The 17,175-nt window shown below is 35.9% G+C and overlaps 1 protein-coding gene across 2 annotated transcripts in view; it reads right to left on the bottom strand.

Moving 5' to 3' along the window:
- Positions 1-16,545, bottom strand: part of GRM1 (glutamate metabotropic receptor 1) — a 443,691-nt gene extending 427,146 nt beyond the window's left edge. Inside the window, exons 1-2 of one of the 2 annotated variants that reach the window (XM_007484695.3) lie at positions 15,943-16,545; positions 13,425-14,456 (exon numbers count right to left, since the gene is read on the bottom strand). In XM_007484695.3, the coding sequence (XP_007484757.2) occupies positions 13,425-14,142 (718 nt within the window). In that variant the 5' untranslated portion in view covers positions 14,143-14,456; positions 15,943-16,545. Of the gene's footprint in view, positions 1-13,424; positions 14,457-15,503 lie in introns of both variants that reach the window. The other variant, XM_056818909.1, reaches the window with a different exon arrangement.
- Between the last annotated feature and the right edge of the window lie 630 nt (positions 16,546-17,175).

The raw sequence follows: 17,175 nt of genomic DNA, 5'->3' as shown, positions 1-17,175 counted from the left end.
GATGGTGATGGTGATATCTTCCTCAGCTTTGGCAGGGTAGAAACAAAAGTAGATCATGAGGGAAAGGGGAAGAGAATCTCTCCACAAAAACACTATAATCAGCCCTTCTCCCCACACAAAAATTCACTCATTCAATAGCTATTTGTGCATAATAGACAAGCACAACCCTAATAATAATAATAGGTTCTGCAAAGGGGATTGTAAGATTAAAAATTAATATCCAAAATACTCCAAGTATTATATTTAATAACATTTATTAATAATAACTGGAAGCAAATAGGAAAATAAAAGGCTAAAAGGAAAAGAGAGAGCTCACCCAGCCACACACACAGGAAAAAGAGAGAGCTAGGGTGGAGTTACAGAACCATATATACAGGTAACAAATGCAGATGTGGGGATAAAGAGGAAAGGGATGCTGGAAGTCGTAGTTCAAAGGTACAAGATTTTCTAATTACCCAGGATGGATAAGAAGAAAATCCAACCCCACTCTATGCTTTGGGAAATCTGAGAGTTAGAAAATTTTTGAAAGCAAATCCATAGATCTCTAAAACTTGAAGAACAAGTGAGATTTGCTCTCTTCCTATATCTGCACATAAACACTATTAACAGCATGCATCTGGATAATTTTTATTCATGATACACATGTAATGGTTTTTTATTGATGTGCATTCCAAAGTTTAAAATGTCGTACAGCTATTCTTTTGTCCTTCTCTGCATAGTATAATGTAACGGTTCTCAAAGTGTGGTCTGGAGAATCCCCTGAGGGTTTCTAAGACAATTTAGAGGGTCCATGAGACCAAAACTATTTTCATAACAATACTAATAAGTTTTTATTTCTAATACAGTCAATATATGCAGATATAATCCATGTAAACAAAATCATTTGGGGGTCCTCTATACTTTTTAAGAGTGGAAAGGAGTCCTGAGACTAAACAGTTTTATAATAGCTACCATAATTCATAGACAATTATCCTTAGAGTAAGGAAGATTTGGGTACAAATCTCACATTTATGATCATATAATCCTGAGTAAGTTACCTAACCTCTCTAGGCCTCAGTTTCCTCATCTATAAAATGAGGGAACTAGTCTCTAGCTCTAAATTTTTGAAACTATGGTCTTATTTTCCATCTGTACTGCAAAAGTATTTCCCACTAATGGTGCAATATCAACTTGGAAATACTCTAGAGGAGTGCCTCATGGATGTCTTCTTGAATTTATATCATTTAACATTTTGAGCATTGGATAAACACATGCTGTCAAATTTTCAAATAACACAAACCTGGGAAAGATAGCTAATATAATAGAAAAGAGTCAAGATACAAAAAAATATAGGTTAGAACATTGGGTCAAAATGAGTAAGATAAAGTTTAATAAATCTTATACTTGGATTCAAAATCTACATTACAAAAAGAGGGAGCCATGGTTAGACAGAATTTTATCTGGGGGAAAAAGAGATAGGATTTTTTGTAAACTAAAAGTTCTTCCAGGTCAACAGTGTGATATGGCAGCCAAGAAAACTAGAGATCTCTTAACCTGTATTTAAAAAAAAAGTAGTGTAGAAAACAAGGAAGGTTATAGTCATACTGCACCACAACTGCAATATCATATTAAGTTTTAGGTGTCAATTTTAGAAAAGAAATTAATATGGACCATCCAGAAAAGGACAACCAAATCAGTGAAAAGCTTTGAGATTTTAACATATGAGATAATGGTTGAACAACTGAGAACATAGAGCCTAGAGAAGAGAAAACGTAAGGGCTAATGAAAACCATATTTAAGTCCTTGAAGTGATGCCTTGCAAGGGAAGAATTAGATTTATCCATCTTGGTCCCACAGAGTATAACTAGTGACCAGTGACTGGAAGTAATGGACAGGTGGATTTAGGCTTGATATAAAGTAAAGCACACTAAGCATTATAGGTATCCCAACATACTGGGACTGAGCAGCTTCTGGAGGTAGTATGCTGCCATTCATTACAGTCTTTGAACAAAGGTTGGATAACTACTTTTCACTTGCATCAAAGATTGTTACTCAGTTACAGGTTGTACAAAGTGACTTCTAAGGACCCTTGTAGCTTGATTTCTATTATTCTGGGATCTTCAAATGAGATAAGATTTGTAAAGTTCTTATCACAGTATCTGGCACATAATAGAGGCTATATAGATATTATTCTTCTTTCTCTAAAAGTCTACTCTTCTACTCTATTGTGTATACACCATAGCTATGAGTACAAGAATTCTAAGGAATACTAACATCACTGATTTTTCATCATCAACATGAAGTACAAATATAGCATTCTTTTGAAAATATGAAAATTCAAGTGAATCTTTTAGCTAATCCAACTCACACAACTCTAACTTCAGATAGTAAAAAAAAAAAATCTAAACTTCTTGCTGATTACTACAACCAAGGGAGAGAAAACCTTATAAAAGAAGAAATAAAATGTTCTCTATTCATTTCCTCTTTCTGTGGGCTGAGGTACTTTCCACACATATTTTGTACATGGACCATTTCTCCATCACCTTTATCATCAACAGCACAGTGAGTTTGAGTTGGCTTAGAAAAATCCTAGCTACCAGTCACTTGATGCTGCCAATACACCACTGTCTTCTTGATAACATACCTGACCTTCAACCCAGATCTATAACAAAAAAGGACACTGAGTTGTGAAATCCCTCAGTTCATATTTCTTACCATTCCACCAAATCAAATCCCTTTCTCTATCTAAACTAATATCAATTTCAGCAGTGGCTAATCTGCAAGGAGCTTTGGTTCAGGAGGCTAATAAATACAGCTATTCTCTTTATTCTTGGAGGTTGCTGAGGAAAACAAGATGGACAATTAGTCTTTTCTTTAAAAAAAAAACCCTAACCTTCCCTCTTAGAATCAATACTGTGTACTGGTTCCAAAGCTGAAGAGCAGTAAGAGTTAGGTAATGGAGGTCAAGTGACTTGCTCAGAGTCACACAGGTAGGAAGTGTCTGAGTCTACATTTGAACCCAGTACCTCCCATCTCTAGACTTGGCTCTCAGTCCACTGAGCCATCTAGCTGCCTGCTGCAATCAGTCTTTTTCTATCAAAAGAAATGGATAAGCACTGTTCTGCCAAGGCCAGGGGTCATGGCAAGTGACTAAGTCTCTCCCAGAGACAAAATTCCTGAAGCAGCATCCAAGGAAAATGGGAGACAAAAATGAAAAAATTAGGAAAAGAAGACAGGAATTGAGACCCAGGTTTAAGGGATAGAGATAACCTAATTAGTAGGTGGAATAGGATATGAACTTTGGGATCCCTGGGAGGGCTCTCTGCCCCAAAACTTCTTATCTACCCAGGTATTCCATCCCTGACATTGCATTACTAAAGATTAATTCATTGTCCTTTCTAGAAAACCTCTTTTAAAATGTTTGGTCAAACTATACTACTTACTGTCTCAATTGAATATCACATACTTTCCACCTCCCTGACTTTATTTACACTCTACAATTCCATGTCCCTTTACTTCCCCACTTTTGTGGTTCACCAGTTGGAATCCTTTTTTATTGAGAGCCTTAAAGATCCATCTCAAATGTTGCTGCTTCTCTTGTGACCTATTACTAAGGACACAAGATCATCATTTTACTGTTCCATAATTAACTCTAACATTCCCAAGTCACTGTTCCAAACCTCCCAACCACTTGCTCCTCTTCCCCACTTCCTTAGCAGAAGAATGGTATGTTATGTTGAGAAAATAGAAGTCATTTGCTATGATTTGCTGTGATTTCTCTCTTCCCATTCTCACTATGCATCTCAAGATGCTATGATATTATCTCCCATTCTCTACTACTTGATTCCAGCCTCTGATGAACAGGTTATCATTCTCCTCACTATTACTCTCCATTTTACTTTTATCCTTGCTTCCATCCCATTTTCTGTACTTCAGAAGATTGCTCCCCCTTTTCTTTAACTTCCAGTTTCCCCATTTATTGGGGTCCTCTTTAGTGCCTACAAACATACAGATATATCCTCTATCCTTAAAAAAACATCCACTTGACCCTTGTGGAAAGTAAAACTAGTATCCCCTGTTCTTCAATCCCACCCATTTTCCCCATAAATATTACACCCTACTATCCCCTCAAGTCTTCATCTCACAGTTTCCTTTCCCTTTGCAGCTTAAATACCTTTAAAATTTTCCATACCTTAGTTCTATTTACTCTTCTCTCATTCACTTCTCAGCCTCTTGCAATATAATTTCTGGTTTCATCAATCAAGCAAAACTTTAATATTTTGAAATGTCTTCAAAGTAACCAATGACCTTTAATTGTCAAACCTAATAATGTTTTCTGAGGCCTCATTTTTCTTGACCTCTCTACAAGATCTGACACTGCTGACTCATCTTCTCCTACCAGATATTCTATTCTCTCTGGATTTTCATGACATGCTCTCCTGGTTCTCTTTCTACCTGTCTAATACCTCTTTTTCCAGTCTCTTTTCTTGAAACACTATTTATTTAATTATTTGTTTATTTATTTGTTTATTTATTTATTTATTTATGTCCGTATTTATGTCCAATTCTCTAACTATGACTGACTTAAGAAAGTTTATTCCTTTGGTCCTCTTCTTCATTTCTTTTATCTAAGTAATCTCAGTAGCTCCTTTGAGGTCAATGATTATCTCTATAAAATGACTCCTAGAACTCCTAGCCCTATCCTCCCTTTTTGTCATTTTTAAATGAATGTGCAATAGGCTTCTCAAATTCAGCATTTATAGAATATATGTAATTATTTCTCTCTTCCCTGCACCCCTGCCAAAAAAGAAAAAAGAAAAGGCTCCTCTTCTCAACTACTCTATTTCTGCCAAGGATATCACCATTCCTCTAATCAGTGAGATTTGAAATCTTGGTGTCAACCTTGATTCCTCACTCTCCACCCCTATACTTAATCAGTAGCCAAATTCCATTGATTCTACAATACCTTCCTTATTCCTTTCACATATGTGCTTTTCTTTCCATTTTCATTATTTTACCCAGGCTCTCACTTGTAATGTCTGGCCAGACATAATGATTTTCTAATTGGTTTTCATGTCCCAAGTTTCTCCTTTCAGACATTCAGCTTTCATCTACTTACCAAAGCAATATTCCTAAAATATAAGCCTGGTCATGTCACTCCTCTGCTCAGAAAACTTTAGTGATTCCCTATTGCCTTTAGGATAAAAAACAAACTCCTCTACTTTGCAATTAATTTATAATCCTTCTGTTTCTCACATATAGAATTAGGTCTCCTACTCCCCATTCCCATGCCTTTGCATGGGATATTTCCTGTGTCTGGAATTTACTACCTTCTCACATATATCTGCCTCTTAGAGTCCCTAGCTTCCTTCAAAGCTCAGTTCAAGTTCCATCTCCTATTCCTTACCCTGTAGCTTTCAGGGTACATCAAAATGACTAAATATACAATATTTGTATGTATATATACATACTCATGTTAATTCATACATATATTTATCCATATTGTTCACTCCAAAAGACTCTAAGCTCCATGAGGCCCAAAGGTTCTCTCATAATCTTACACAAATACACACAGACACATAAACACACACACACACACACACACACACAATATCTGTAGGATTTGATACTGCTAACTCACCTTTTCTAACCAGATAGTCTATCCTCCCTTGATTTTCTTGAGCCTGTTCTCTCTCCTATTTGCCTGCCTCATAGCTCTTTTTCAGATAAGTTGTTGGAACGTTGGAACATTGTTCATGTCTAACTCTCTAATTGTGACTGCACCCCTCAAGGTTCTCCTCGGTCCTCTTCTTCAGAAGTGTAGTGAGATGTTTGTGTTTCCTAGTCAAGTTTGCAAATTGTGCCTTTGCATTACTGTCTACATTTAAGTATGATACTTACAACTTGATTTCACTTATGCAAAGGGGGGGGGGTTGTTAGAAAGCATCTAGTTCTGATCTCAGTTAAGAAAATTGAGCCAGATAGCATTTGAGTGACTTGCCCAGGATCACTTCATAGATAGTAAGTAGAAAAGCCAGGATTTGAACTGAATTCCTTTGATCCCAAATCCAGACCCCTTTATGTTGTATCATACTACATCCCTTTAGAGACCACCTACTCCCAAAATTTTACAGATAAGTTAACCAAGGGCCAGAGACTTAAGGGATTTGCCAATAGTCATATAGGCAGAAAGAAATAGGAAAAGTGGGGTTAATTCTTGTCTCTGTGGGGAAAAAAAGGACACTCTCTATTGACAGTGATTAAATTTTTTAAATGTGTTGATTTGTAAAGAGACTTTTATTCATTATTTGTGAGTAATTTTCTATGCCACTGTATATATTTAGAAGTTTAAGGCAAGCAGTTTTACTAGAGCATACTATCAGCAATTTGTCTATTGATTTTCTTATTCTGCCTGTCATGAAATACAAATTAACATAATAAATAGCCCTAGATTATCCATCAGTAGATAAAGTACTAGATTAGATAATAATTCACATTCATTTAGCACTTTGCGGTTTGGGGCTGGTCTGTTGAATTAAAACACATACAACCACATAAACAGAATGTGGGCTTCAGCTTAGCAAGAGTATAAAAAGGAACCATGGTATATTGGCACATAACATGTTAGAAAAATACAAATTGCTTCTTTCCTTTAATTTCTATCACTCCTGACCATTGACCTAGAGAAATTAGACATTAATTTCAAATCCACTAGTTCTGGGAGGAAGAGAGCAATATTAAATTTGATGGGGGAAATGACATCTTCATTTTCACTAATCTCTAACAAATTTAGCATTTCTTTCAATGATGGACTTTAAACCAGGATTGATTCTGAGAAGAGGTTCTTGGGTTTTCCTTGACTGCCAATGGAGTCTATGACACAAAAAAAGGTTAAGAACCACTAGTCTAGAAAATCCTGCATACCAGAATCAAGGAGTAACACAGAATTGCCCAGTCTTGTCTTTTTTAATGTATGATTAAAACAACTTCTATAAAGATATTCAAATAACTTATCATGATGTTGGATAATGGTATAAGGTTTCCAGGGGTTGACAAACTGAGTACTCCTTACCCTTTCACAAATGATAACTTTTTTTTAAAAAGGAGCATTGATTATTCTCTTTAGTTGTTCCATTCTATCATTATCAAAGTATGTTTCAAATTACTCTGACAAATTAAGGGGGGGGTTAGAATTATATGAGAAAGCTCTTTAAGAAGTTCTTTAGTGTGCATTTAAGTTGCTAATTTGGAGAGACATATGCTTAATTGATGAAGAAAAATAATGGTATTCATCCAAAAGTTGACTCAAAATACTGGTGACCCATTTTAAAGGACATCATATGTTCTGACTAGTAACATGATTGTCCTTCAAACTCAGGACTTGGAGTTGTTTTCCCTGAGAAGGCTAAAGATGTTTGTGCCTTTCAGCAAAGGTTAAGTTCTGTACATTTTCAAGACATTGGTTACTTGCAAGATAAACAGATATTTGTAAGGAAAGCTTGCTATGTGTATAATTCAGGTCTGTGTGACTTCAATAATATCTGCTACTTTGAGTACATTTCTAAATACCAGGTACACGTTTCAAGAAGGTTGATCACATTCTAGGCCTAAAATGATATGACCTGAGCTCAATTAAAACATGCTACATAATTACATAATGTTATAATCATAGCATTATAGAAACAATTTTTCTATAAGCTTTTGCTAATCTTTAGCTCACCATGAAAGGGTAACAGTAATAGCTAGCATTTATATAGCACTTTAAGTTTTCCAAAACACTTTGCAAATATCTCATTTGATCTTCACAACAACTGAGAAAAATAGATGCTATTATTATCCCCATTTAACAGGTTCCATTTGCATTATACTGGTACACCTTCTTGAAGAAATCCTAGTAGCCTAGAAGTTTATGACACTGTCAAAACATTATATTAAAATAGCTGGTTGGAAGAGGTATCTGTTCTATGGCTCCAGAACCTCTCCTACCACTTAATAAAAAGGCAAAATAAATCAAACCTGCATCCATGAAAAAGAACTAACAGAAACAAAAGGAATGGTAGGGAGACAAGATAATCAACATAGGAATCAGTAAATGTAAAGGAGTAAATTATATGACCATTCCCAAAGTCCAAAGTCAAGAAAAGAAAATTTTAAATGAACTTAATAAGTTAAGGGTAATAAATGCCTACATAATGTGATAGATTGCCAGGGAAGCACTTGAAGCACAATCACAAGACATTTTCTGAGACTCTGAGAGGAGTGATATAGTAGCAGAATGTAAAACACAACTTGTCATCAAGCAAAAGGTTTGTTAGTAACCATGGAGTGATCCTGAAAGTAATACATAAGATCAAGATGCAAAGATGCCATTTTAGTAAAAGAGAGGAAAGAGTCTAAAAAGACAATGTGTTGATAAGATGGTAAAGTCTTTAGAGATTTTAAAAAAAGATGGAGAAATTTATACCATTGATTCAGTTGAGTTCAAATCATCAAACTGAATCTACTATATGTGGAGGAATTTTCCAGAAAGACAATAGGACATTACCATTATCATCAAGAACTTACAAAATGGTCATTACACTGTATCAAGAGGGCCATAATAACAAAAAGGACCATTATAGTTGAAGAGTATTTACAATGAATGGGACGGAGGACAGATGTACAAAAGGCCAACTTCAAATGATGCAAGAAGCATCAATACCTTTGGAATTGAAATTAATCAAAATATGTTTAATAAATAAAAAGGTTCTGTGTAATAGCACAAATCAATGCTTGTTAAATCAACTAGTCAAGATAGTGTTTCCCCTTTAATGTGTGTAGGCTTAATAAAGAACATGTTTTATCTCAGACATATAGTAGCATCAAAGAAAGGGTGAAAAGGGAGAATGAAAATAAAATAAAACATAATCCATACATGGAGGTCTATATCTTTTGTTCTTGTGACTGAATTTTGTTTCTCTTTGCAAGCATTTAAAGCACACAGTATAAATAAAACTTAGTTTTTCTGGCAATAGTGTCATTGATATAGACCACCACAAAGAAGCTAATCAATGTTCAATCAACAACTGCCTCAAAACAAAACAATGAAGAGGCAAGAGCTGAAAGTAAGGGGGAAATGATCCAATTCATAATCTAATGAAAATGCTACAGATCCAAATAATATTTTCAGTGCAACCAGCCAAAATTATTTTTAAGTACTGTTGTCTTCAACCTTTTGAAATGAGAAATTTGCCTTTTGATGTGAAACCTGCATTTCATCATAAAGATGGAACAGAGTGTCCTTGGCTGAGCTATTCACCACAGAAGTGGGCTATTTTGGTATTCTCTTCTTAACATATTGTAAAGGCCTAGATTCCAGGTGAGCATCTTATTGAAGAATAGATTGAAAGTCTACATAATCATTTCTTCGTTGCATTGATTCCATGTCCAGCCAATCATCCAAACCGTTCTTTCAGTACTCCATTCAATATCTAATCAATCAATAACCCATTTTGAAAATCTACTGCATTTGAATTTGTATGAAGGATATGGATATAATCTGAAATTATGTAATTATATAATCAACTTTACTGACACGGTTTTCAATAATAATGATTTAATACAAATAAAAATTATTACAGTCCAGCCTCCAAGAACCTTCTGTCCTGATGAAGGGTATTTATAATATACTCATTCAGGAGACCCTGGAGGACTATAATGATTTTATATCAGATTTCCTGAGCTAATTTCTGAATTAAATCAATAAAATAATAAATATTAGCATTCAAATAACATTGGAACTTTCATATCAGTTTAGAAAATTGGATTTCTAGGTACTTATTGAATCAACAAGAGTTTTCTATTTCAGCAAGGGATGATTGTAAAGTACTCATCCAGGTTCAACTGAAAAAGTCAATACTAATACTATATATACATTTTATTTGATGCTTATATATTTTATATATATATATATATTTAAAAATCCTTTCCTAATGATAATCCTTTAAGGTAGATATTATTATATCCATTTTATAGATGACAAATCTGAGACTCAGAGAAGAAAATTTTCCATGGTGAGACAGCTAATGTGTCAGAACCAAAACTGAAACCTTAATCTTCTGACTCCAAGGCCATTGTTAGAGCTACTCTACTTAATGCCTCTTGTTTTATCTTTATTACCCCAGCAAAAAAAAAATGCAAAGATAAAAAACTTTGAAAGACTTAAATAACTCTGACCAGTGCAATGAACAAACAGCTATGATTCTAGAGAACCAAACTGATGATGGATCTAGGCTACCAACCTCTTGACAGAGACAGACCGGGGCGGGGGGGAGGGAGGGGCATTCAAGATATAGACTGAGACATACATTTTTAGACATAGACATTGTCAGAATTTGTTTTGTTACAAGAGTTTTCTATTCCTTTTTTAAATTGGTAGGTGGGGAGAAGATAAAATATGAATTTGTTAGTCAAAAAATAAAATGAAATTTGAAATTCATGTTAAAAACACCTCCTCAAAAAAGGTTGTTTAAGAGAAATGCTAAAATTCAAAATGTTTTTCTTTCTAATTCTTGTAATATTATTTATTTTAAAACAATTCTATTAGTTGCAAGTTCATATTACATATATCTACTCAGAAATATGTGAAGTGCTGTTGAGAAACCCATATCTATATTGATAGTTCTCTACTATGGTAAGATTAGAAGCTGGTAATATAATTCAAATAAAGGAGTAGCAAAATGGGCAGCAAACAGATAATATTGAGATTAATATGAAATATAAATTCCAATACAAAGTAATTCAAAGTTTATCGTGACATGTAATTAGTAAAAATATGTATATATACTAAAAAATCTTAGGTATTCAGAAAATCCAGAGATTTTAAAAATCAACAGTCAATTTTAGGATGCATAGAGGAGGAGATTGAGATTGATTTCTCTAGGCTAATTACTAAATATTACATTTATTTGATGTAGGCTATATTCTGTAGTGTTGTAAAAATAGAGAATAATAAAGAAGAATTTATCATAAAAGAAGAATATGAGGAAATAACTGACTGAGGGAAAAAGAAGAGGTCATTGATGCAACCCAGAAATTCCATACTTGAACCAACTCATATCTTCACAAATTCCAAAGACATTTCCAGTGAATTTCCTTGAGTGACACAGACAAAATTAATGTGTGCTTTTCATTGCTCCCTATCAGCACAATCTAGAGTAGATGCCATAGTCGGTCTAGACAAGTATTTAGTTGGAATCAATGCCTGAGGAAACTATATTTCTTTCTAATCTCCTGTAGATACCTGAATAACAGGATAAATGTACCCTGGAAAGACTCGTCTTGCAACTGGGGGATAGGGAGAGGAGAATACTCCTCATCCTTTCAAATAAAAAAAAAATAAAGGCAAGTTCAATTCCTGGGCTGGATGGGCCAAGCAGCAGAAGAAACAACTTACTTTAAGAAGGAACAGGAAAATATATATAATTAGGCATGGCAGTTTGGTATAAACTCTTCAAAAAGAAACAAAAGCCACATCAGCTAGGATGTGGAGTTATTAACATCTCATAGTCTCAAATGGCTAATGCAGTTATTTTTAGAAGTGATCCCTGGCATTACAAATCAGCAAGCATAAAGACAACAAACAAACCCAAACTCTAATAACAATGGGAATTTAATATGAACCCTTTCTCAATAAAATGAACAAACCTAGTTCCAAGCCATTTTTCTAAAGTAACTCTGGTTGTCACATAACACCCAACTCTAGGCATTCTATGACAGAGATTCCACTGAGAAACAAATAGAAAGTTCATTCCTTAGTCTATTCCATGAAAACAAATGGAAAAACATTGTTAACCCACAACAATAAAGCTTAATTTACCCTATAAGAAAACACAGGATTTCAAATATCAATGGCCCATAGACAGTCTCTTTAATATTGAAATGATGTGAACTAATCCCATTCACCCTGGATTTGACCATTTTCCTTTGTGCCTGAGGAGCATTCTCCTCATCCTTTATCTTATTCAATTGTAGTGCCTATATTTGTAATGTGTGCTTTGGGACTATTTAATTAAGTACAAAAGGAAACTATGTTAAACATTAATAAAGAGTCTAAAAGACACTGTGTTTGAGATGGGGTTTAGATATAGGCATCTTAGCTGAACATTAAATGTGGAGTTTAATTTTTTTTTAAATCAAGTTTTGTAAAAATGTCAGTTGGTAATAGATCACAGTGATGCAGCCGCAAATATCTTCTATTAATAAATATTGGTAACATAGATCATAATACATACATATGAAGTGAGGGAGAGTGTCTGTATATTTGTGGTAAAAGCAGTGGTGCCATTAGAAAGAGGATTATCCATTTTTATTGAATATTACTGATTCATTTAGTTGATTAGCTCCAGTCAATATATTTAAAAGCCTTTTAATATTTCTTGGTATTGCATTGATAATTGCATAACAACCACTGGGCCTATGTGACGACTTAAAGACATAAAGTCATAATCATTTATTTTTTACTAGAATCTAATATTAAAGATCAAATAGCTGCAATCTACCAAAGATCCATTTCCATAATCTGTATATGCATTTTGCTGTCCCAAATGTAGTTAATCTAGCATTTGTAGACCCTAGGTTCTTCATTTATAAAAAAAAGGGGGGGGGGTTGGAATAGATGATCTTTAAGATCTCTTCCACATATGACCTTCAATAGTTCTCTGTGTATAGGCAAAGATATTTGGAGTAAGAAAAATCTGTAAAATAATGTATTTTATTAATTCAAGCATACATGTGTTTGTGAGGAAAATAAAGTTGTTACCATCTGGCTAATAATATCTCCCTTTAAAAAATTTTAATGACACCATTATATTTACATCAGCAAAGTAGTTTTCATTTTATGTAGAGTCTTCTAAGAAGGTGGTTTGAATGCTGTAAGAATTAAGAGAATAGATGTCTGACTGGTTGAGAGGAAACTGTCTTATCCTACACACATAAATAAGTTTGAGGCATGGGAATTGTGCTGATGGTGGCAGGGAAATATCTTCAGTTGCTCAAGGCAGATGAAGCTTTCGAGATTAGTTCATGTGTCAATATTTTCTTTTTGGAAAACATATCCTTTGGATTTTTAATGTTTAACTAAGTACCTGAAAGTGAAATAGTATCTTACAAACCATCCCTAGAACTATAGAAACGGTAAGGATTTGTTATATAACTCTACACATGGCAGGAATAATTTAATTTAATTGTTTTTAATTTATGCCCCTCAGTAAAGTGATATTTAGTTAATAAAAAGGAGGAAGATAGTATGTGCTCCCTGCCTGCCTTCTTAAGTGACTATGTATTAGAAAAGGAGAGTTATTATCCAAGAAAGCTGTTAAGAAAGGGACTGGATACCAATTTCTGGACAACATTACTTCAGTGCCCTTGCATTCCCAGTACATTTATTTTCCAAATGCAATCCCTACCTTCTGTGTGGACAGCGGAGACATAGGTCCAATTGTAACGTTTGACTATGTCAAGCATAGCCCTGGCTTGCAAAGTGTCTGAAGGGACTACCCTCAAGAAATATTTGTACAAAGTTTTGTCACTCAGGTCAATGCTTGTGGCTGAATAAGCAATCTGGGGGATATCAAAGAGCTGAAGTAAGTTCTGTACTTGGATGGCCACTGAGCTGGAACCAGGACCAATCACACCTGCAATGGGCTTTTTAGTCCGGCCAGGGTGATGAGACTGGTTTTCCGGCAGGCATCGGTTGGTCCCATCCTTGTCATCACGGATAGAAATCAGAGAATCTCTAATGAACTCAATACTCTGCTCCAGTGCAACAGATGAATGCCAACAGGAATCCCTAATCTCACTGCCCAGGGTAATGTTGGGCAGTAGAACAGGATCAGAGTTAATTTTATCCAATGTGTGAAACATGGCCTCCACTCTCTGGATGCCATACTGCTCCCTTATCTCTCCACATTTCCTCTCAGGGACCTTGTCAGCAGGTGGCTGATGGTGGACAGAGAAGAGAGCTCCAATAATGACATCTCCATCCATTCTAGCCACTGATCTCTGAGAGGAGCCCCCAACCAACATCACATTCCTGCCAGGGCTCCTGGGTAGAAGAGTCATCTCCAAGAAGATGGCTGGGAAAAACACCAACAACATCCCAACCATCTTATTGTACGATTCCATATAAATCCAGGTGACCAATTTGATAGACTCCTTTTTCCTGAATATTGTTGGGAACCCAGAGATGTCACTCCTTTCCCCTCTTTTTCTCCACTAAGTTATCTCTCCCCTAAGTACACACAGTCCACAGTCCACAGCAGTGGCCACAGTTCTGTGCCACCTCCTCTTCCTCTTTTTCTTCCTCGTCCTCCACGACCACCACCTCCACTCACGGGAGGCGTTTTCAGGAAAATGTGAGCCTTTCTTCCCCAGAGGTGGCTCAAAGTAAATACATCAATGGCACAGCTGAAGTCATTGTGGCCAGGAGTTGCACCTTACTGGGGAGTGGGGTAAGGGGGAGTGGTATGAATAGAAACAACAAAAAAATACCATGATTAGAAAAAATGAATAATGAATATTAATCATTTCCCAATCTTTTCTTTTTGATAAATGCCAGTTTCAACCTGAGGGAAATCTTCAGACCAACACTAGGACAACTAGAGAAATGCTCTACTTAATCCTCTCTATAGCTTTGTACAATCTTGCCTGGTTTATAGACACAGAGCTATCTAGCCACAAGGCTGATGACCTTCATCCTCTCACTTTGTGTTTCCTGCTGGACAAAACAAAGATAACCAAAGTTTCCAACTGTTATCTTTGTTTTTGCTTCTTCCAGCTAGGTGATCTAATTCAGAAGTTTCTACTAGTTGCTGTATTCCTTCCCTATTCTCACTCTGATTTCAAGAGAACCAACTTTTTCAGGAGAGAAAATTTGGAAACTCTTCTAAGTTAATTGAAGCACTCTCTTAAGGTCAAAGAGAGGGAAAGGATGCATAATTTAAATAAACTTTTTGAACTGAGGCGGAAGAAAGGATGAAAGATTAAGTCCAAGTGCAAAATTTAAGCTTGGGGAAAATCCAAAATTAGTTACTAAGGCAACGCCTGGGAAAGTAATCGTGTTTGGGGGTTTTCTTATCCTGGGAAATCAACCTTCCCGTAGATTTTGAGGAAAGAAATGAAGATGATTTGGCTGATTGGAAGAGATTAAATACTTTAGCGCAGTTGAGAGAAGAGATAGAGAAAATCCTGTACACACCTTAGCCAAGTCTGTTTTGCTCTGTAGAGTTTTAAATAAAGGGAAGAAAGCAATTGTTTCCTGTTGCATTCCTATGTAGGAGAGCACAGACAGCTGCTTTCAGGACCCTGGACAGCGCACTGAGCAATTCTAACCTTTTCACTGCAGTCTCAGGGATTTAGTGAATGAATTAACTCTATCCACTTCCCCTCTCCTTCAGCTTCCTCCCCTATGTTCTTAATCCCCATTATCACCACCAAAAAGCATCAGCAGCATGGAAATATACACACACGTACACCCGAACTCTTACCTCCATCACCTTTCCTCTCTCTTCCTAGTTTCTCTGAGGTTTCTCCAGCTCCTTTTGAAACAATTTGGGGATAGTGGGAGAAGGTATTAATTTGAGGGTAGAGTCACAGACTCTCAGTAGCAAGCAAGCGGAGCTGAAGTTGGCTCCCACTGCCATCGTTAGCCGAGTCTCTTTCTCCTCAAGGAGAAAGTAGAAAACAAAGAGGGTGATGGTAGTGGGGAAATTAAAGAAAGAAGAGGGTGCAAGAGAAAGCAAGACGATTCCCAGGAACCAGTGGAACTCAATCCTTGATTGCAAGACCAAAACAAATAAACATGCACCTAGTGCTAAGCAGAAAATCGGATAGATTAGAATGGTGCCTACCATGTGAAGCCAGCTTTTATCTACTATATCATAGATCAACCTTGATATAATTGGAGGATTTAAAGTTGAACCTTACCTGAATCTGGGAGACAGAATGCTGTTCTTCCTTGTTCAAAGCAGACAGTGGCACCTCTCCCGTTTCACAGAGGCTTTAGGACGAATCCAGTCGAATGATAAGGATAGACTATGGGCTGTACACTAGTGCCCTCTTTCTTCAACACAATTTTACCGCAAGAAAAAAAAGGGGGGGAAAACAGGTCACCCAAGCTCATCCATTATCTCATGCATAAAAATCAGTCATTTGTGGAAGGGGGATGGGGGATAAGATTGAGAAGAAAAGAGAATTCTTATTTCTCTTATTATTCTATTGCTTCTTAATGAAATAGTGAAACATAAATAATGATGTGGAGTTGATAGGGCAAGGATTCACTTATGCTGCTTTTCGTGGATGTACTCTGTATATCTTTCAGTTGCTCAAATAGACTGTCCTTCCTCAATAAGAAAAAAATCTGACTAAGGCATGAAGACTAAATAAATGTCTATATATCCAGAAGATATTTCTTTTGAAATAAAATCCAGAGATTAGAAAGAAGACTGGATGGCAAGGAGGGGGACAGGTGAGATATGGTGTGGGTGTATGTATATGACTCTGTGTGCATTTGTGTGCCTGTGTGTGTGTGTGTGTGTGTGAGAGAGAGAGAGAGAGAGAGAGAGAGAGAGAGAGAGAGAGAGAGAGAGAGAGAGAGAGAGAGAGAGAGAACCAGGTAAGCCAAATGAAGACAGAAACAAATCTAGACTATATTTTTCAGGTCAAGATGTAACTAAATTGAGCATGAGAAAGCCAGGTCACATGAAAACAGTGGAGTGAAAAACACTTATACAAATACCTCTCATGCTGGCATCACCCCAACAGGTCTCTGGGTGTTACAGCTCATTGTGTGAAAGTTGAAGTTAGATCACCACCCCTATGGGAACTCTGTTGGATGGACAGAATTTATTCAACTTTTAAAAAGACATGGACAACTGTTGTTCTGTTCTTCGTTCTCATTCTCTGTGCAAATGAATAAGACTGTGAAGACATTGAATAGCCCACTGGCTCACAACAATAACAAAATACAAAAGGTCATAATGGAGAAGGACATAACCAAGGTTGGGTTTCAGTTCCTTCTATAATATTTTATAAAAGGAAGCCAGGTACAGTAATCAAAAGTGAGGTCTTAATGTTTCTAGTATTCTCCAAAAGATAGATTAGTTTAGAATTTGTTGCTTTTGATGATGTTATTTTTGTTTTGTTTTTCAGAAAATACCT

This window comes from Monodelphis domestica, chromosome 2, assembly GCF_027887165.1.
Source record: "Monodelphis domestica isolate mMonDom1 chromosome 2, mMonDom1.pri, whole genome shotgun sequence".
Classification (NCBI taxonomy): Eukaryota; Metazoa; Chordata; class Mammalia; order Didelphimorphia; family Didelphidae; genus Monodelphis; species Monodelphis domestica.
This window is presented reverse-complemented; position numbering and strand designations above follow the sequence as displayed.